Consider the following 20,715-nt stretch of genomic DNA (forward strand, 5'->3'; position numbering starts at 1 on the left):
CCTGAGGTTTCTTACCTGGCAGCTAAGAATCCTGGTTGGTGTAAAAGTAGATTGTCAACCTAATTTTTATGCTTTTTGTGTGTACACAGGCATTATCTGGAATGCGACATGTATGGCGAAAGGTGGATACAGTCTGGGTGAACGTTGGTGGTCTTCGTGCTGCAGTTTATGTTCTGTTACGTACACCTGAAGCTTTTGTTCATCCTTCAGAACAAGATGGAGAAAGAGGAACTCTTTGGTAATGCAAAGAATGAAGATGACTAATAGTACTTGTACTTCCCACCACTGGAAATGTTAGCGTAAAGAACTTGGAGAGAAAAATAGTATTAACAAAAGTGCAGTCTGCACTCTTTAAACCTGTTCAAGGCTCTTCGTCCTGGTTAGCAAAAGGTGTGAATGTAATGTGATGGAATTGAAAAGTTTTATGTGGCCAGGCAGTGACTCACGCCTGTAATCCCGGCACTTTGGGAGGCCGGGGTAGGTGCATCACCTGAGCTTGAGTTCGAGACCAGCCTGGACAACATTGTGAAACCCCGTCTTTACTAAAAATACAAAAATTAACCAGATGTGGTTGGCAGGCCCCTGTAATCCCAGCTACTCACGAGACTGCCCGGAGGCAGAAGTTGCAGTGAGTCAAGATCACTCTGACAAGAGCAAAACTCCGTCTGAAAAGTTTTGTAAGAAAGCACAGCCTCTCCTTGAAGCTCTTTTGAAATGATACCTTAATTTTGCTTAAAATATTTTATAAAGATGCTTAGTGAAAAGCCCACAAAAGTGCTCTGTGATTGGGGTTTAGAACATTTTATTTTCAGGCTTTATCACCTATTTTCCATTGTCAAGTACAAAACTACCCTGGCCCAAAGCAAAGGCAAAGAACATAATCACATCTTAGGCCACATTTCTCTGCCTTTGCAGCTTTGCTAATCCAGTTGCTCAAGTTCTTTACTTCAAACTCAAGAAATGAAGCATTATTACATTTTGTGAATGGTATTCAGCCTCTAGGACAAAATCTCCTAAGACCTATAGGAAAGTTTACCATCTGCCTTAAAGTATCCATTTATTATTCAGATTAATACATAGAACTAAAATAGAGGTCTAGGAATTATCAAAAGGACTGCAAAAATACCATTAGTATAGAACATTCTTACTTGTAAATAACACATACATTGATAGATGGGGTATGGGGCCAACAAACCAAATTAATTTTTTTTTTTTTTCAGTATACTAAGGTGTGTGTTGCTTTTCAAAACCAAACACAGCCTCTCGAAGTATTTATTTGTTGGCTAGTTTATTAAACAGCCAAGAGGGAAAAAAAATGATCTTTGAAAAATCTTTAATTTGGGAGTTATATGAGTTTGTTATTTTCTCCTGGATCACTATTCACATTTAATTGCTTTTCCATTTGCAACAAGCCCTTGAGAGTTTTGTGGAAAATGGTGCTTCCCTGGAACAAAGAGTAGTTGAGGTTTTATGTGGAACTCATCATAGTATTCAGTTGATTTTGGAGCATCTGGCTGCATTCAGCATAGATTTTCAGTATCCTATTAGTCTTTTAATACTTCTATTCATAATACTTTTTGATATCTCCATTTCAAATAAAAGGACACAGTACTTTCTTCCTTTGAAAGCAGAATTCACCTTAGCAGCACAGCCAGCAATCCTTATCCAGTTTCTCCAATCTACCCTATACTTCATAATGAATTGAAGATAAGATGTTTATGAAGGTTTTATATCCTACACTGGCCTTTTCAGCATCAGAATTCACACAGCTGCTGTATTTATGGGCTAAACACAAAACTTTTCACCCAATGAAAGCAACCATTTAAACCTCAAATTAAGTAAGTAACCCACAGAATCGTGAAGTTCAAGGACCATGTCTGTTTTCACCACATTTTTTTTTTTTTTTTTTTTTTAAACTAAATGCCTGGTACCATATCTGCCAGAGTGGGCATTTGTTGAACAAATATTTTGGCATATTAGCTTAGTTTTTGAGGAAATAAATTTTGCTTGACCTATCATAACTTTCTTCTAAATACTACAATAAAAGTTTTACAAGACTGATACAAGTATGTAGGGGGCAATAGTTTGCCATCTTCTTTCCTAGTATAGTGTTTTGCAATATGGCAATTAGAATAGGCAATGGGCTGCGGGCAGGATTCAGAAGGTCTGGAGTTACATGTGACACTGCTGCCTATTCATTGTGTGACCTTGGTTTTAACCTTCGAACTGTCTCTCCTGGACTAAAGGAATGTGAAAAGATGGGGAAAGGAATCTGTAATCTGAACATGGAATGACTGAGTTACAGACCAGACATGTTGTTGGGAATGAAAAATATATTCAAGGGGAAAAAATGTAAACATTGAGAAATATTTTACAAATCTAATTGGGGGAGATAGTTACCTCCCAATACTAGAGTATACCAGAGTGCTTATATATAAGGTGAACATTTGTTTACCCTTATTTCTTTAAAAAATGGGAGTTTAGGAAATTCTGCCATAACTGTAGGCCCAATGTCAGATAGGACTTAGGTTAAGTTGAAGACTGAAAAAGGAAAGATTTGGAAATATCTTTGGACCCTCAAGTACATTAAAGCCTATAAGTCCTTCATATTCATTAATAAGATAAGCATAGAAAAAGATAGCAAAAAGTATCACATTGCTTATGAAAGTCTTCCCTATCGCCCCTTAATTCTTTTTGTCCTAGGCAAACATGTTTGTCAATGAGTTACAATGGTGAAGTTGAGGAACTCTGCTTCCTGTCCTAGCATGCCCATTATCCCAGCCATTCAGTTTAATATAAAAAGTCACTTTAACTCCATGAGGTCATTCAACAGGTACTTATTTATGTGTGTTGTGCTAGAGTAGTCATTTCTTAAACTTTGTGGCCTCAGTGAATTCATTCTAAAAAACTGAGGGCCCCAGATCACTTTTTTTACCATGTTAGAAACCTAAATATTATAGTTACAAATGCATTAATATTTTAGTGTTGTATTTTAAAAAAAATAATTAGGTGGGCCTGGCATGGTGGCTCACACCTGGCACTTTGGGAGGCTGAGGCGGGCAGATCACCTGAGGTCAGGAGTTGAAGACCACCCTGGCCAACATGGTGAAACCTTGTCTCTATTAAAAATAAAAAATTAGCCAGGCATACTAGTGTATGCCTGTAGTCACAGCTACGCGGGAGGCTGAGGTAGGAGAACTGCCTGAACCCATGAGGCAGAGGTTGCAGTGAGCCAAGATCATGCCACTGCACTCCAGCCTGGGTGACACAGCAAGACTCTGCCTCAAAAAAATATATATCACATTCAATATCACTATCTCATTAAGTATTGGGAAGTGTCAAGTTCCTGATACTAGGCACAAGTTTTCCCAAAATTCTGATTTTTGACTCAGAGTTTGATTTTATTATTGAAAACAATTGCTGCCAGTTGTTAGACTCCAAGGAAATAATAGATAATTCAGCTTGCATAACCATTTCAAAAAGTTAGGTACTCAAAGGTCTAAATTTAACAAAATGTCACTGCTTTCACAAGGACATTTCATGAGTGCAGCTGTTTTTTTTTTTCTTTTGTGGGGGTCCACACCACAAATGCATGGCAGTGAAGAATAACTTATAGTTTGATGCCACCTCAGTTTCTGCCAAGGTGCCTGAAGTTTTACCTACTGTTGCCTTATCACCATTCTTACAAATGTCAACATACAGTTTAGGATACACCATGAGATTTTAAAAAGTTATTCCACACTTGCATTACTTCAGGACGTGTTTCTTGCCAACACATAAGAGTATCCTTAGTTGATGCTGATACCTGGCAAATAAAAGCCAAATAACAAGTCCAGCCACGTTCACACACACATCCATTTATAAAGTATAAGCACAGTCAGTCCATAGCCTCAGGTTCTCCATCTGCAGATTGAACCAAATGTCCTTGAAAATATTTGAGAAAAAATTATAACAATACAAATATAAATATGTAATGTAACAACTATTTACACAGCATTTATACTGTGTGAAATATTTAAAAATCTGGAAATGATTTAAAGTATATGGGAAGATGTGTAAAGTTGTATGCAAACACAGTGCCATTTTATATAAGGGTTTTGGTGTTCTGTGTATGTTTCTATACAGTATTACAAAGTAACTTATCCTTTAAGATACTTAGGTAACTTGTTCGAACATTTCTAGCTTCAAACTTGGTTTTCTTTTCAGTAGCAGCATACCTGCATTAAAAAATACTCAGTACCATCTAAAATGCAATTAAAAAAAAAAGGGGTAAACTATTTGAAGAAGAAAAAACTACTCAGTACCTTACCAAAAAAAGCCATCTGAAGGATTGGTTTCAAAATGATGCCACAACAGAGGTGGCACCAACACTATTTAAAATCATTCCATTCCCATCTCTAAAAAAATTTTTGGCTGGGTACGGTGGCTCACGCCTGTTAACACAACATTTTGGGAGGCCCAAAGCAAGAGGACTACTCACAGCTAGGAGTTGAAGAGTAGCCTGAACCACATGGCAAGATCCTGCCTCAAAAAAAATTGTTTAAAAAAAATTTTTTTTAAAGCCCAGGCTTGGTGATACATGCCTATAGTTCCAGCTACTCAGGAGGCTGAGACAGGAGGATTGCTTGAGCCCAGGAGTTTCAGGATGTAGTTCACTATGATGGCACCTGTGAATAGCCACTGCACTGCAGTCTGGGCAACATAGCAAAACCTCAATCTCCAGGAAGACAAAAGAACAAGATTATTCTACTGCAGACATGGTAAGGTAAATATCTCCAAAGCAGAAAGATAGGTTTCATATTTCTATTAGTTTTTTGTTAGTCATTCCAAATCAATCTTGTTTTTCTAGCATTTAGTATGCAGATGGTATAGCCGAGAAGTAGGTAAGAAGCAGTCTTTTAAAGCCAATGATCCATTCTTAAATGAGAAAAATATAGATTTATTTTAGAATAGTTATTAAATTCTAAAGTTGTAAAATTTTTAATTTTGGGTATTTTAGGAAAATATTTAAACCACTGCAAACAACACAACAAAATGTACTTCTTATGTTCATGCTTAGGCACGAAAACTATAATATTCAGGTTGCAAAGATTACTGAAGGCATAACCTAGTGAGTTATTTCTAAAAATGAGAAAAGGGGAAAAAACTAATTTTAAAAAGTATGCATACCTAAACCTACCTAACCACACCTTAGAGAATTCAAGTATAGCACCATTCATTAACATCAATGACGATGTCATCACACATCATGGAGCCTCTGAACACTGAGAGAATGAGTGAAAAAGGGAAGCATCTTGCTATCATGAAAATAGTTTTGACCTCGCAGACCTCTCTGAGCTTAGGCAACGGATAAAGCCATAAGCATTGTCCTGCTGTCAAGGAGCAACCTAAAGTAGGGGAAAGAAACAAAATTACAATTATGAGAAGAGCTTTTGACAACATTCAAATGGAGGATACAGTATAGTAGGGGTGAGGGTATCAAGGAAGGCCTCCTTGAGAAGTGATGTTTTGAGACCATTCTCTCTACTCAATAACTGACATTTGGTTCCTGAATCCTTTAACTTCCTTCTGTTGTTGCTGTTAAGCCAAATTTCATTACCTGATGTCTACACTACTGTAAGAGTACCAACCACCTAAGTGGTCTCTCTGCTTTCAAATCTCTCCATCCCTACAACCTATCCTATATCCTACAGCCAGATTAAACTCCCTAAAAGAATGTTTCCATCAGATAAAGGTATACAAGCTAGTTAGGAATACAAATCATCACTCACACCTGAGTTTCAATCCCTAGCCCTCAATTTACTGTTTTCTATGGGAAAATTGCTCAAACTCTGAGCCTTAGTTTCCTACTCTGTAAAATGGGGTTTTATATATAAGGAACATAATAAATACAAGAAGTATACCTCAAAAACACTGCAGGCTCAATCCCAGAGCACTACAATAAAGTCTCATGAATTTGTTGGTTTCCCAATGCATCGTTTAAGTTACGGTTCCACTATACCATAGTTTTAAAAGTAAACAATAGTATTATGTGTAATTGATAAATACTCCACTGCTAAAAAATGCTAACAATCTTTTTGCTGCTGAAGGGTCCTGCATTGGTTACACTATACCACAGTTTTAAAAGTAAACAATAGTATTATGTGTAATTAATAAATACTCCACTGCTAAAAAATGCTAACAATCTTTTTGCTGCTGGAGGGTCCTGCATCAATGTTAATGATGGCTATTAACTCATTAGGGCGGTGCCTGTTGAAGATTGGGATGGCTGTGGCAATTTCTTAAGAATAAAGTTTGCTACACTGACTTCCTTTCACAAGACTTCATCTGTTTGATAGCATGATAGCATTTTACCCACCGAACTTTTTTTTTCTTTTTTGTTTTTGAGACAAGCTCTCTGTCCCCCAGACTGGAGTGCAGTGGCGCCATCTTGGCTCACTGCAACCTGTGCCTCCCAGGTTCAAGAGATTCTCCTGCCTCAGCCTCCCAAGTAGGTAGGACTACAGGAGTGCACTACCACACCTGGCTAATTTTGGTAGAGACGGGGTTTCACCACGTTGGCCAGGCTGGTCTTGAACTCCTGGCCTCAAGTGATCCATCCACCTGCCTGCCTCAGTCTCCCAAAGTGCTAGGATTACAGGTGTGAACAACCACACCCAGTCAGTAGAACTTACTTAAAAATTAAAGTCAACTCTCTCACACCCTGGCACTGCTTTATCAACTAGGTTTCTGTTATATCCGAAATAGTTTGTTGTCATTTTAACAATGTTCACAGCAACTGCACCAGTAGATTCCATATCAGGAAACCACTTTCTTCGCTCATCCCTAAGAAGCAACTCCTCATCCATTCAAACTTGATCATGAGGATTGCAGCAATTCAGTCACTTCTTCAACCCTCTACTTCCAGTTCTCTTGCTATTTCTACCACACCTGCAGTTACAGGTGTCTTGTGCACAAAAGGCATTCAATAACTATTATTAGTTCATTTCTTTGCCTATAGTATTCACTAGAGTATGTTACCATTATTATAGTAGGCAATACCTCAGTCTGAAATTCAATTTTAAATCAATGTCAGTAAAAAGAGAAAAGGCTGTAAAGACTTTTGACTGAGTTTACCAGAATCCATAAACTAGAGGTGAGATAGGTGATGAAATAACCAATTCTGTAAACATGATTTAAAACGATGTTAGTAGGAAAAGCCAATGTTACATAAGTATTAAAAAAAAAAAAAAAAAAAAAAAAAAACAGAAAACGAAAAGTGACTGATGACTGAGCTCTAGGAAAAAGCTGGAAAGCAGGATTATTAAATGTAACCATGACTGAGATAAAAAGAGGCAGGAAGTCTTTCTTGTCACTAAGAAAGTACACTCCATAACAGAACAGAAAGAATTCATTAGGTTTAACCCTGGTCTAGATAAAACAACTATTTGATTCAATGCTCACTAACAACTTCTCTAATAATCCAATATATTATCTAATCTCAAGAACGCAGAGTCATGGACAAGAAAAAAAGTCTTCTTGAGAAGTATGCCCTCTAATATAAACTACCATGCCACTAAATTAGCAACCTGCAAAGTCCAACGCCACCAGACTTCTGGATTTGCAACCTAACAAGGTGCTCTACAACTAACTTAACAGTCAAACTAGTGTTGCAAAACAGAATTATATAATTACACCAAGCCCCCATTCACAAAAAATATATGGAAGTAACCTATCTAGTTTAACTTTTGCAAATCTCACACACACACACTAGACCTCAAAACCTTCACCAGCTTTCTCATGCAAGTACAAGTGTGTAATATACCTAATAAATTTGTCTTGTAAGTGTAGTAAGTAGTATGTAACTACTTGGAAAGGAGATAGGTAGCTGGTTAATTTAAACAAAAAGCCCAAGGAAGTATAGCATAGGAAGAGGCTAATTGCAATGGTTAGTACAGGAAACCCAAAGAAGTGAATGATGGGATAAATGTATTCAGAGACGAGGAGGCATCAGTTTCCTCTATGAATAGAATATTAGGAGACTTGAAGTAGGTTAAATGGACCCTGAAGTCTCTCCTGAAAAGGAAGCTTGTTGATATGTTTTGTGAGCTTAACTATTACTTGAGAATCAATTTCACATATAAACCAACAAAACTAACATGTTTTGAGCTCCCAGCTCTGTGCTTGGCACTGAGGAGTGAAAAATCGCTTTCCTTAAGGACTGCAATTAAGCAGGAGAAACAAAAAATAAGGTGAACTTCTCTTGTTTGAAAATATATTTCAACATTCCTTGTTAAAAAAAAAAACAAACCTGACCTACAAGTTTCCAAAAATATTAATTACTATTCCTCTTTGCCTTTCAAAATGTTTTCCCATTCTGTTATTTTTTTAGGGGGAGGAAAAAACAGTTCATTTGAGAAAATAAATTGAGGGACATGTACCGTACAACTGAGAAGAATTTCTCTGAAATTTTAATCATTTTTGGCAGGTAAATAGGGATACTATAGCCCTGGGGTTCTGAGTAAGCAAATGAACTTGAAAAGATACCAAATTACACAGCCTGCCCAGTGGGGTTCCACCTTCCCCAAAAGAATTCAGCATCTTCCATGGTCTGGGAATCTGTATTAAGTAAGACAACTAACTGTCTCTGCACACAGGAAGTTTGAAGACCACTGACCAAGGGTCTTATTCTCTAAAGAGAAACTTTAAATTAAAATGTATTTTTAAAAGGATATTCAATGGCCCAGGGCAGTGACTCATGCCTGTAGTCCCAGGACTTTGGGAGGCTTAGACAGGAAGGTAACTTGAGCCCAGGAGTTCCAACCTGCTCAGCACAGGAAAACCCCATCTCTACCAAAAAAAACAAACCACAAAAATTGGGCATGGAAGCATGTGCCTGTAGTCCCAGCTACTCAGGAGGCTGAGGCAGGAGGATCACTTGAGCCCAAGAAGTCAAGGCTGCGTGAGTCATGATCATGCTATTGCACTCCAGACTGAGTGACAGGGTAAGACTCCATCTCAAAAATAAATTATTAAAATGTGTAAGATTAGCACATAAAAAGCATTTGGTGTTAAAATGTTGGTATTAATTTATAATTCCTCAGGATAAAACTTAGTTACTGTTTTCTGTAACAGAAGACATGATGCTTATGGCTCCTCCAATCAAGTGTTTCCCAGAAGAGAAAACGTATAGGACTAAAATTTAGGGCTGGGTTCATTTATATCAGAGAGACCCATTCCTCATTAAAGTTGTTATATTTAATTATGTAACTCCTGTCACAGTTCAATGGAATCTCACGTCCCTAAAATTCATTATGCTTTTTTTTTCCTTTGAAATCCAAACTCATTAACACTTTTCTCAACACATTGTTGTCCAAGGCAGGCACATCTTTAAAAATGGTTGGATTTAGCTTTCAGCTAAATACATAAAAAGTAAAATTAAAAAAAGCAGTTAAATAAAATGTAATGGGCCAAAGAGCTTCAGGTTTTATTTCCTTACTGCTCAGTACAAAGAGAAAACAATCAATGTCCATGTATTCTGTAATCCAAAGAACAAGTCTGTGGCTACAGCTATACTGTCCATAGTTGCAATTTAAATTAGATAAAAAATAAAATTTCAGTTCTTTATTCCTACCAGCCACTTTTCCAATGCTCAAGATGAATAAAATATCAAACTGTAAAGACATTTACATGTCGCTTACTCCATTTACTTAGGGTTGGCTAGACATTAGAGTATACCAGGAGCTCAGGAATACAAGATACAAGAAACTGTCCCCTCATAAAGCTCAGAATAGTTACGATAATTTAAATCATCAATGACAACAACCTGAGAAATACTGAGTCATGCTCAGAAGTCAGGAGAAAACTCCTTTTTTAATAGGAGAGTTTTGCTCATAGGACAACAGACCGTGAAAGGCATGACCAAAGGGGAGAGGGGATGACATTTGAATCTGCAGGATCAGAAGCAGCAAGGGTAGCATTCCAGAAAGAACCACCCCACTGACAATGCCTCTCTGATTTGGGTAACTGCAAAGTATTCCATGTGACTTCAGGAGAGAGGTAATGTTTGTGTAATAAGTGGAAAACGGTGAAAATGAAAAAGCTGTTAAATTGAGTTAAGTCTATCCAGGGAACTTGTGCATCACAATCACAAAGGCAGAATTTATCCTATAAACCAGGGGTGTCCAACCTTTTGGCTCTCCTGGGCCACACTGCAAGAACTGCCTTGGGCCACACATAAAGGATGGCTGATGAGCCCCCCAAAAAACAAAACACCCGCAAAAAAATCTAACATTTTAAGAAAGTTTACGAATCTCTGTTGTACCGCAAAGCCATCTTAGGTCCCATGCGACCCGCGGTTTGAACAATTTGCTGTAAATTTCAGGTTTTCCTTTTACAAGGAATGTTGAAATATACAAGCAAGTAAAAGAGTTTTACTCCATTACAATACAAACCAGTAATGGAGTTTCATCTGACATTTTCATGCTCTATCTTCCTTCAAGACAATCTTCCTGACAAGATGTAAGATGGATCAGAAGATAACACTAAACAGAGACAGCAATTTGAAAGCTATCATACTGGCATCTGAGCTCAGTTACTGATGAGACCAGAAATGAAGGGATGGCTCGAGAGGTATTTCAAGGAAGAGAAAGGGAGGTGCTACCTAACCTCAGGTCAAATTCTCTGTAAAGCAGTAGTCAAGATTACCTGGACTGTGAAGAGGACCGGGGTAGAATCCCAGCAAAGGAAAAAGGATAAAATTAAAACCAAGGTAAACATTCAAGAACGTAAAGTAGGGAGGAATAAAAGCGCTGATGGGTAAGAGTCAAGCTCCAGCTCAAGCTTTAATTTGTGGTGGAACCAATCTGTCTGGTTTCATGAATCACCAGGCTACCCAAGATCAAGAGAGAGAGAAAGCCAGCGGTATATCTGAATACTGGATAAGCAAGTACAACAAATGGAAAATGGGATCAATGTATGAGTGAGAGTTGCTAAGATGCCCGGTAGGGATGCAGAGGGGAGAGCCTGGGGAGAGAGGTGGAGGGAGGGAAGCACTGGTTTCTGAAGCAAAGGCTAAAATTTTTCCATTTAGATTTAATCTGAGGTTATAACTTTGGTAGTGCAGCAAGGCTCTCAAATGGTGTAAAACTCAGGTGATCATGCCTTAATTTATCTCTATTTCTAGAAAAATACTCCAAAAACGATCTTAAGTAGTGATAATCTACAGTCTCGTTGCATAAAATCAGCCCCAGGTGAATGCCTAGGCTCTCTTTCCCTACCCCACCCTTATTACAATAACCTCCACATCAACTCAAGTCCGTGGGAACATAATCCGCCTCGCCCCTCAAATCTTACACCTGCTCACTCCGCTGCAGGGCAACGCCCTGGTAGCAAGCTAGCCTCTTTAAGTCTAGGCAAAAGAATCCCGCCCAGAATCGAGAAGCGACTCGACTTGGAGGCGATGACGAGATGAAAGGGGGGCTGGGAGGGCGGAGGGAGGGATTCTTCCAGGCCCAGGGCGGTCCTTAGAAGACCAGAGGCAGCAGAGAACTCTCTTAAAGGTATTGCGGCACTCCCCGCCCCCTGCACAGAAGGGTGCGGCCTTCTCTCCGCCTCCTCCACCGCAGCTCCCTCAGGATTGCAGTTCGCGCCGGTAGTTGGAGAACATGCGCCTCCCACCTACAAACCAGCCGAACCGACCCCCGCTCCTCCCCCACCCCCACGAGTGCCCGTAGCAAGTCGGGCCTGTCTCGCCCTTCAGGCAGCGGGCACCAGGGGCGGAACCGCGGCCGCCGCCATCCATAAGTCTCTGCCGGCAGCCCGCCCCCGCCTCCAGCGCGCGCTTCCTGCCACGTTGCGCAGGGGCGCGGGGCCAGACACTGCGGCGCTGGGCCTCGTGGAGGACCGTACCAATACCCGCCTCCCCGCCACCCCCGCGCAGTGGTTTCGCTCATGTGGGACTCGAGCCAGTAGCATGAGCCCGGTCCCCCAGCTTCGGCATCCAATCAGGTGTCGAAGGCAAGCAGGCGGCGGGTAAACCGACTCCCCCGAAGGAAGGGGAGGGTGAGAGAGGACGCCCACGCCGGAGCAACTTTCACTAACCCTCCCCTCCCGCCGCGGGAAGCCGGCCGCGCCCGCACACCCAGCGTCTCCCCACCCCATCTACCTACCCGCCCCACCCAGGGGGCAAGGCGAGGGTCGCTAGGCGGCTGCGCACTCCCCACGCTGTAACTGACAAGCGCTTTACTCCAACGAGAATACGCCATTTGTGTTTTCACACACGGCGGGAGGACAAGCGGCCAATCAGAGACAAGAGGCAAGCCGGAAGCGCTCCTCCCTCTGCGAGAGCAATGGCTCCGTCCGGTTTTGAGCCATGTTCCGCTCCCTTCTCCCTCCCGCTCCGGTTGCCGCAGGGCGGGCCTCCCTCCCGCCCGCATCCAACCACCCCTTTCTCTTCCACTGTATCAAACATTATGTTCCCAAACATTATGTTCCCGAGGGAAAGGCAACCCCCACAAGCCATTAGTCGGTCACCCCAGCCACCCATCCCCCCAGTCCACCGCACCTCCCCTCCCACCAGAGTTCCGCTCCCCTACCTAGCCGAGGCTCTCTGAGGAGCCGGAGCCCCAGAGCACAGCCTCTTCTCTAGGCGGCCCCGGCGGCTTCCCCTGATTGGCGGCGAGCGGACCAATGGGTGTGAGGCGGTGGGCGGAGAGGCCAATGGTGAGGCGGGAGGGGGCGTGTCCCGGGTGCCCCTGGCGCCGGCGCTGGGAATCCCCGTGCGGTCAGTGGCGTTTCCGCTCGGGCAGCGGGCTGAGTGAGCTGCCGCCGCCGCCGCCGCCGCTGCCGGGGGAGGGGCGGCCGCCGCCCGCCTGCGCTCAGAGACTCACGCAGCCCCAGTCCCGCCAGTCCGCCAACACAGTAGTGCCGGCCCTCCTCTTTCCCTGGCCCTCCCCCCTCCCCGCCTTTGGTTCGCTCCGCCTTTCTGCCCCCCACCCCCACTTCACGGGTACGGGCCATTCCCGGCCAGGAAACGCCGTGGCGCCGCGTTGGGCCTAACTCGAGTCCTGCCGCCTCCCGGGAGTGCCGTGCGCCGCAGCCCGGGCCCAGGCCCCGGCAGCGCCTGGGAAAAGGTAAGGGTCAGACAGAAAAGAGACCGACCCTCACGATCGGGCCCCAGGGGAGGGAAGGGTCACCTCCTCCGTCTCCCCGCGCTTGCTCTCCTTGGGTCATGGGCCTGGCCCTCCCCAAGCTCTTAGCAGGAGGATGCTGCCCCTTCTTATCCCCCTCGCCGCCTCGAACACATCGTTGCACCCCTTTTTCCTGGGGAGAGAGGCCCCTTCTAATCTAGGCGACCCCATTCCCTTTTTCATGTCTTTCCTGGGTCAGGACGCTTCCCCTCCCCCCACGCCTCTTCACCCCCTTTCTTGGGAACTGCCTACTCCACGTTTACCTTTCCCTTGAGGAGAGGCCTCTTGCTGCCCTCCGCTCGAAATACACAGGCATACTTTTTTTTCCTCTCCCCGATCCCCCCACTCCCCACCCCCGTTCTCGCGGCCTTGTGACAGACAACTCTGATCGTTCTAGGGCCGCGATCCTCCCATCCGTAATCTTCCTGGACGCCTTCCCTCTCGTTTTCTGGCTTCCTACCTCAGATGGCTGCTTCCCAAAGGCATTACCTTCGCCACCCCCACCTCGCGTTCTCTGGCTTCCCGTGGCGTGTGCCCCAGCGTGTCTGAGATAGCCTCATTGAATGTGTAGGGTTCGAGCCTGGAGTTGAGCCAGATTGTGTCGTTTTACTTGCCTTGGGCGTGGAGAGCGATCTTGTGAGAATATCTTCAAAGGGAGAAAATTTTACCCTTTATGAATTCTCTTTTCCTCTGCGTGTAAGTCGGGGATGTGAAGAGGTGCGTGGGAAAGAGCCCTGGTTCAAGTAGGTGAATCGCGTGAGAGAGAAAGTTTAACTGTTGGGAAAGCCCCTTCTATGCTAATTGATTCTGTAGAGCCTGTGCTTGTCTCACTTCTTGGGCGTCAGTGGTCTTTCTCTTGGATGCGGATGCTGCGGCCAGCTTTGCTGGTCTGGGTAAGGGGTGCGTGTATGACCTGGATTTTCTGCTTTCTCATGTTACTTCTGCAATGTATTCACCAGTAACTCATTTCTTGCCCAGACCTCTGGGTTCCACTGGGCTTTGTCTATATTTAAGTTCATTTTTCCAATTTTCTTCGTGCATGTAAGTACTTAAACGAATTCCCAAGCTCTCCGCCAATTCCCTTCATCACTTGACTAAACAAGTTGTTTTTAGATGACATTTGTGACCAAGGTCATATTTACATTTCTTTGTTGAGCCGATATTACATAGCTATACTTGTGATTGGGGAGAATCCAGCTGAGTGGAGTGTGCTGAGCTTTTCGGGAGAGAGTGTACTTCCTATTTAAAATTATTTTTTGGTGGTTAATTTTATTTTGCGTTTTTAGGTCACAGAGAAAGTTCTAAGTGGTAATTTTAGATGTGTGGGATCTGAGGTAGGACTAAAGCAGAGAATACTCACATAATCAAAGGTTTCTGGGCTCCTTGGAGGACACAGGGCATTTTTTTTTCTATTGGATTTCTTCCAGTTTTCTCAGGATCATTAATTTTCTTCTGTAGCCAAAAATTCGGGCCTGTTATGGGATTGGAATCTTTAAGGTTTACTCAGACTGTCATGTGTAGAAAAATGAATTATGCCCTTTGGTAGGACATGACACAAGGCTGTGTTTCTAGCTGCAAATTTAAATTCGGCTATAGAGTGCTTGGAAAATTGGCTTTCAAAAGACCAAAGCTTAATCTTCACTCCTAAACTGCTGGCTTAATTAAAATGGATATTTAGAATTCGGTAAATGTTGGTTTTTCTGATAAAAGGCCTTGGCTTAAAAGGGTGACCTTAGGTTTGTTTCTTTCTAAAAGCATAATTCCAGCCCTTCTGGCTTGGAGCACTGGTCCAAAAAAAAAAAAGTGTGTGTAAGGAGTGGGGGTGGGGTAAAGAGAAGGTTGTTCCTTTGGGTTGGATCACAGGGGTGAGTATACAAGGCAGCAGCAGCTGCTGGCTCTGGAGCTCTGGTTGCTACGTGAGAAGCTTGAGTAGTGCTGGCTGCTGTCTCCAGGGAAGGACAGCAGTGCAGCGTCCATTAATGCTGCTGGCTGCAGGGAGCAGCACTTAGGCGATGGCTGCTTCAGGACTAAGAAGAAACCTTGCTTTCCTGGGAATTCTCACTGCTGAGCTGGTTTGCTTTTTTATTGGTGGGGAGATGGGAATTAGCAATTCATAACCTACCCATTTATGGATATTAGCATCTGGAAACCGGATCATAGTTAAAGACTTTCTTTTTTTGTTTGGTTTTTGGTTTTTGGCAGATTTTTGTTTTTTATCTGGAGATTTTTGCTGGATAGGAATGAAAGTTCCATTAGAGTTTTAATTTTTGAATCAGTTTAAAAACGAAAGTAATAATTTTAAGGACGTTTCTCATAACCACAATGGGAAGAAAGTTACAGGAATTTTTTTCCTGCAACTGACATGACATGTTTTCCACCATCTCTTTAATCATTGAATTAATTTTGATTTTTTTTGTTATGTGCATTCTAACTTCCTGTCGATTAGGCTGTATTTACCTTATAGATGTTTTGCTAAACATTTTACTAAACTTGGACTCTTAAACTCTAAAAAGAGCTGCCATTTTGTAGTGGTTTCTAAATAAATATGCTTCTTAACTTGTGTATTAGTAATAAACTCCAGATTAGATATTTTATTTGGAGTTTAACTTGTAAGATGGATTCATTATAGGCATGTTGGATATAGCCTTCTGACATCACTAAGATATGTCTTTGGCTGTGATCCATCTGAAAAGTAGGACAGACCAAAAGAAATATGCAGAAATCGAATAAGTCTACTTCAGGATACTGAGAAGATGGCTTCTGAGCCCCTTAGGTGATCTCCCCTCCCCCACAACTCCTGAACATTAGGATGATCTCTGATTAAGCAAAACAATCTGAGCATGGAAATACTTGAAGGAGAACCACCACCAATTATATGCAGTATTAGACATGCCTGTGTGCTGTTTTTCTCCCCCAAGACACTTGTATCTTATACTTTTTTCCTCTCAGAATTTTGATTTGTTCATTTTTGTGTAAACGTATTTAAATCCCACAAACATCTATAATTTGTAGTATGACTCTGGCATTTGTGGCAGAGAACCAAAAAGAATGGAAATGAATTTTGTCATTCACAAATGTGGCTCACATTGTTTTACCAGTAATAAAAGCAGACCAATGAAACAGAATCTTTCATGGATACTATTTTAGGTGGTTCCAGTTCTTTTTACTATCACATAGATAAGATGCAATATCAGATAAATATGATTGATTTCATGTGTACTGGCTGTTTGACATACTTAGGGTTTAAGATAGAAACGTTTGTAGTTTTTTACTATGTGGCTTAAGTTACCATATAAAATAGTTGCTTTTTCACTCGAATTTCCGTTGTTTGGAACCTTTTGTGGTCTTGAGAAAATCGTTTTCTGAAGGATCATACAGGCCCTTTTTTCATAAAAGGATTTACTTAAGTAATACGCTTGAAAACTTTTTTATATTTTTTGATACCTTTTTGTGTCCAAGAACTGACTATCTGAAATTATTCTGGCTTTTTGGGGCGGGGCGGGGGGGATGACTATTTCATTTTTACCTTTGAATGGGGCATAATAAAGTGCAGAGTACAGATTTGCAGATAACCACTTTTGCTTTATCCTCTTCATATTGAAATAACTTGTGAAACATTAGGCCATAGTTGGCAGCAGTCAGTGACTATTGGATACATTTTATCAGAGAGGAACTGGATTATGTTAAAATAAAATTTTAAAAATATTTTTTAGCTAAACTCTTGTGATTCATCACTTTAATTTGAAATTAGAAGGTCTAGCAGTAAATTTTATTTATAAAAATTGTATTTCAAGTGTTGAAAACTGAAACTTCTTGGCCAATATAAAACTGCAAAATGTGTATTTGATAATATGACTGGTAGTCATTTGTAATTAAAAATATCCTTTCAAAGGCACGCTTTAGAAAACAAGTGTAATGCACCTATGATGGGCAGGAATTGATACCATTCCTTACTGCCACAAATTCCAAAATATGTAGTAAAATGATTGATTTCTCTTGTGGTTGGAATTCTGGGAACTTTGGGAAAGGTGGAGCTTATAGTTTCCTTCACTTACCAGTATACATTTTGTTAAATCAGTCTTATGAAACTGTCCTATTATATCTTTAATTATGAATTGGGTAAAAGATGCCCAGTAACTTTAAGGGGAGGTTCGGTTAGAAAGCATTACGTTGGAGAATTCCCTTACCTGGGACAAAATGTGTTCAAAGTCTTTAACATTTAGTGAAGGGAACTATGGGATATAATAAAGAAACAATGAAGGTAAGCTCAGTCTGCTTTTTATGTGCCCTCACTGAGCAAGGAATTTGTAATCCCATCGTGCCTCACTCGGTTATTCCATGATACTGATTTTGTTTGCTGAATACCGGAGGGGAATACCTTACTTAATGTAAGGTCACATTAAGTATGTTTGATATGAAGACAGGAATTTTCTGCTTATTGGAATAATGCCTTAGTATTTTTAAAACACTAAGTTTTTACAACAGGTCAGTTTTGCCTGATGCTTAGGTCTGTTACTTTGGTTGGGCTGCTGCTTTCTCTTCTGAATTCCTTGTTGTATAAGGATTCCCAGAGCTTTCATGGCAGTTTGAAGTAATACGAAGCATTGCCTTAGCCATGTTATGTGTACACACTTTTTGGCCTATGTTATGAATCACAAAAATCGGTAGCCGTAGGAATGTATACAGAATAGGTTTCTGTCTGGGGAATCAAGTTTTTGATTTCTGCTACCTAATGGAGGGAAAAATGCCGAATTTATTGCTGCTCTGTTTGAGAAATAGATGGAAGCATGGGAGGAGCCAGAGACTTCTGCAGCAGGATTTGGTCTGGGTAGAAAAGGAAGATTTTTGTTTCAAATTGCCAGCTGCTTATGTCAGACTGACTCCCTTATTATGCCTCCAGTAGGCCTGTCAATATGGCCAAACAGCTAGATAAGTGCGGGGCAGGACAAAGGGCTCTTTGCACAGCAGGGAGGCAATGTTGGTGGGGGAGGGGCAGGAGGTAGGAAAGGCAGGAGGAGGAGGTTCTTTTCCCTGGGAGATTATTCAGTTTGGCATACAATTAAAGAAATCATTTTTAGTTCCCACTCAAGCATTGAATTTTTGCCAACCACATACTGTTAACCCCAAATTTGATACATTTCAGAATATCTTGTAGGGACCCATTCTCGCCAAGGGGAAAAAACAAAAAACTAAAGCTCTGTATAGGTAAAAATAAAATAAATCCCACCCTCTACATCCTCCCAAGTACAAGTCACCTTCCAGTAAACCGGTTCTAGAGCTGAATTCTCATTAAGAAATGGAAAATAACATTTGAATAAAAACACATTGTAATACACTGTATTTATTTGGGTTGGGATTGAACCAGAACATGGAGAATAAATTTATTTCGGTTTATGCAATAGTTATATATTGTTGTCAACAATATTATTTCATTAATATGGAGAGCACCTTACAGCATTCATGTGTTGGATTGCCATCATGTAAAATGCTAGCTGAAGACAGGCTACTTTTTATTTCAGCCTCATCCTTAGTTCCTGGAGAACCTGATGTTCCCTGGAGATTACACCCTCCCCCACCTTTTAGTTTAGGCAGCCTCCTTTGATATATTTGTGCTTTGCTCCCATGCAAGTGGGATGGTTGCATCCAGTTTATTAGATTTAATATGGATCATAGAGTTGGAAAAGATCTTTCTGTTACCTGGTCCTTTGAAACAAAATCATAATGAAATATTTTGAAATTTGGGTCCCTGTTAAAGTTTTCATTAAAATGTTAAAGGATCGGTGTTCTGAACAACACTTTAATTACTTTAAAAATAAATATTTTGTGCCAGTTCTTTTTTAAAACAATTTTCATTTACAGGCAAATAGCTGGCAATTATTTGAATTGTGTTAGGATTTCTCTTTTATGAAGGAATATATGACAAGCTTTTAAAAAAAATGTTTAATGTATTTAAGAGACTTTAATTTTTAGAAATAATTGGTTTGAACAGTTTTCCAAGAGCACATTTGTTGCTTGGGTTGAGGTACCACCTATATTGCAATGTTACTAAACTAGCCTTAAAGTTTTCCCTTCTCTCTATACTCCATGCAACAATAAAGGGAACTGGAATGCTAATTTCTATTTATGGATTAGCAAAGCAGAGATGTTTTAACCTAATTAATAAGCAAAAATTGCCTTTAGTACATGTTGTAATATTAAGCAAACCTGACCAAGTTTTGTGTTATTGCCCTCTGTAAAAGAAAACTGGATGTGTTTCCACTTAACATTATTTTTTATGTGTAATGGTCTTGGTAGTAACGATGTAATATTTTGAAATAAAAAATAAATTTTGAGTAATTATTATTGCAATTAGTTAGAAGTTTCTCATCAGTAAAATAGCAACAGCATTAACACAAAATCTAGTGAGCTATATTTTATGTCACTGCAGAAGTTTAGAGTGGTCATTTCTTTATAATTTATCCACATGGATTATTTCCATAAATTTGTGGGACTAAAATAGAAGCCATCTAGTCAAGCCCCAGTCTCTATACCAGACAGTTTTCTCTGCATGTGCTATGACCCACATTGTTAGTATTAAACATCCTTTGCACCCTCCCCCTTCCAAGATAATTAGAAATCTCCTCAGTGTAGCTTCCATTGGTCCTATTACCTGGATCTTGCTAGAGGCCCTAAAAAGTTCCTGGCAAAAGTGAGAGAGTAAGGGACCACACTTTGATTCCAGAGATTTTGATAACTGTTAGGGCTCCCCAAACAGCTAATCTCATTTTCACTAGGCTGAGGCTTAAGGCTAGAATGGAGGTGAAACACAAGCACTGTACCTCATCTTGCCTGTGCAGCTGCTCCACCTTATTTCCTGCTATTATTATCTCACAACGCCTCTTCCCAGCAAAAAGAAACTAGGACAAAGGGGGAAATTGGATGGGCCAATGTGATTTTTATTATGCTTAGGTTGTGGGCTTGTTTATATGTACTTAAATACAAAGCTAATTTGGCCCATTCTTAAAAGTCTCTAGTGATAGAAATATTATAACTTCTGTATCTTCTACTTTTTTTCTTGATAAACCATTTCAGATTCTCAGCCTTACAAAAACAAAAATTTTAAGAATACTTAATTTTCATTGGCTGTTCACACAGTCATTATTACCACCAGGTGCCACTGTATTATTAGCTTGAAGAAAGGTGGAATCTCTTCTGTAGATAATATCTGCAATTTGTATTGGAAAGTACTAATTTGTGTAAATCAGATTTATGACTAAAATAAGGTTAAAAAAATTAGTCTTTTATGTATGTTTTCCCTATTACCTTATTGGGGGTGAAATTAATTAGCTAATCAAATGTAAATTTTTCGTGTTTCAAGAGTTCTTTTTTCAAGTTGTGTAATTTATGTTCTTCAAGCCATTTTTATCCCATACCACCCCCACAAAGGGAGAAATTTTATTTTTTATCCTTTTTATTGTCTTTTGATCATGAGATTTTCCCCTCCCCACTCCTGAACTGTGAAGACTCAAATAAAACTCAGTAATCTACTAAGATATATGTGTTGCTG

General features: G+C 40.7%; 2 protein-coding genes, 1 long non-coding RNA gene and 1 pseudogene across 58 annotated transcripts in view; 2 read left to right on the forward strand and 2 right to left on the reverse strand.

Annotated features, from left to right (window-relative positions):
• Positions 1–4,094, forward strand: part of THUMPD3 (THUMP domain 3 tRNA guanosine methyltransferase) — a 27,774-nt gene extending 23,680 nt beyond the window's left edge. For all 7 annotated transcript variants that reach the window (XM_078351589.1, XM_078351590.1, XM_008982088.6 and 4 more), the window contains exon 10: positions 90–4,094. In XM_078351589.1, coding sequence (XP_078207715.1) covers positions 90–242 — 153 coding nt within the window. In that variant the 3' untranslated portion in view covers positions 243–4,094. The remainder of the gene's footprint in view (positions 1–89) is intronic.
• On the reverse strand, positions 3,837–12,647 carry LOC118148066 (uncharacterized). The gene is made up of 2 exons (XR_004734846.3): positions 12,576–12,647; positions 3,837–5,387 (listed from the first exon to the last, which is right to left on the reverse strand). It is a non-coding gene; the product is annotated as an uncharacterized LOC118148066 (long non-coding RNA).
• LOC144579454 (uncharacterized) lies at positions 11,472–12,245 on the reverse strand (annotated as a pseudogene).
• Positions 12,648–12,766: 119 nt separating the features above from the next.
• SETD5 (SET domain containing 5) overlaps positions 12,767–20,715 on the forward strand; it is an 80,923-nt gene continuing 72,974 nt past the window's right edge. For all 50 annotated transcript variants that reach the window (XM_078351555.1, XM_078351571.1, XM_078351563.1 and 47 more), the window contains exon 1: positions 12,767–13,112. The gene's annotated coding sequence lies outside the window, so the exon portion shown is untranslated. The remainder of the gene's footprint in view (positions 13,113–20,715) is intronic.

Source organism: Callithrix jacchus, chromosome 15 (assembly GCF_049354715.1).
Source record: "Callithrix jacchus isolate 240 chromosome 15, calJac240_pri, whole genome shotgun sequence".
NCBI classification, from domain to species: domain Eukaryota; kingdom Metazoa; phylum Chordata; class Mammalia; order Primates; family Cebidae; genus Callithrix; species Callithrix jacchus.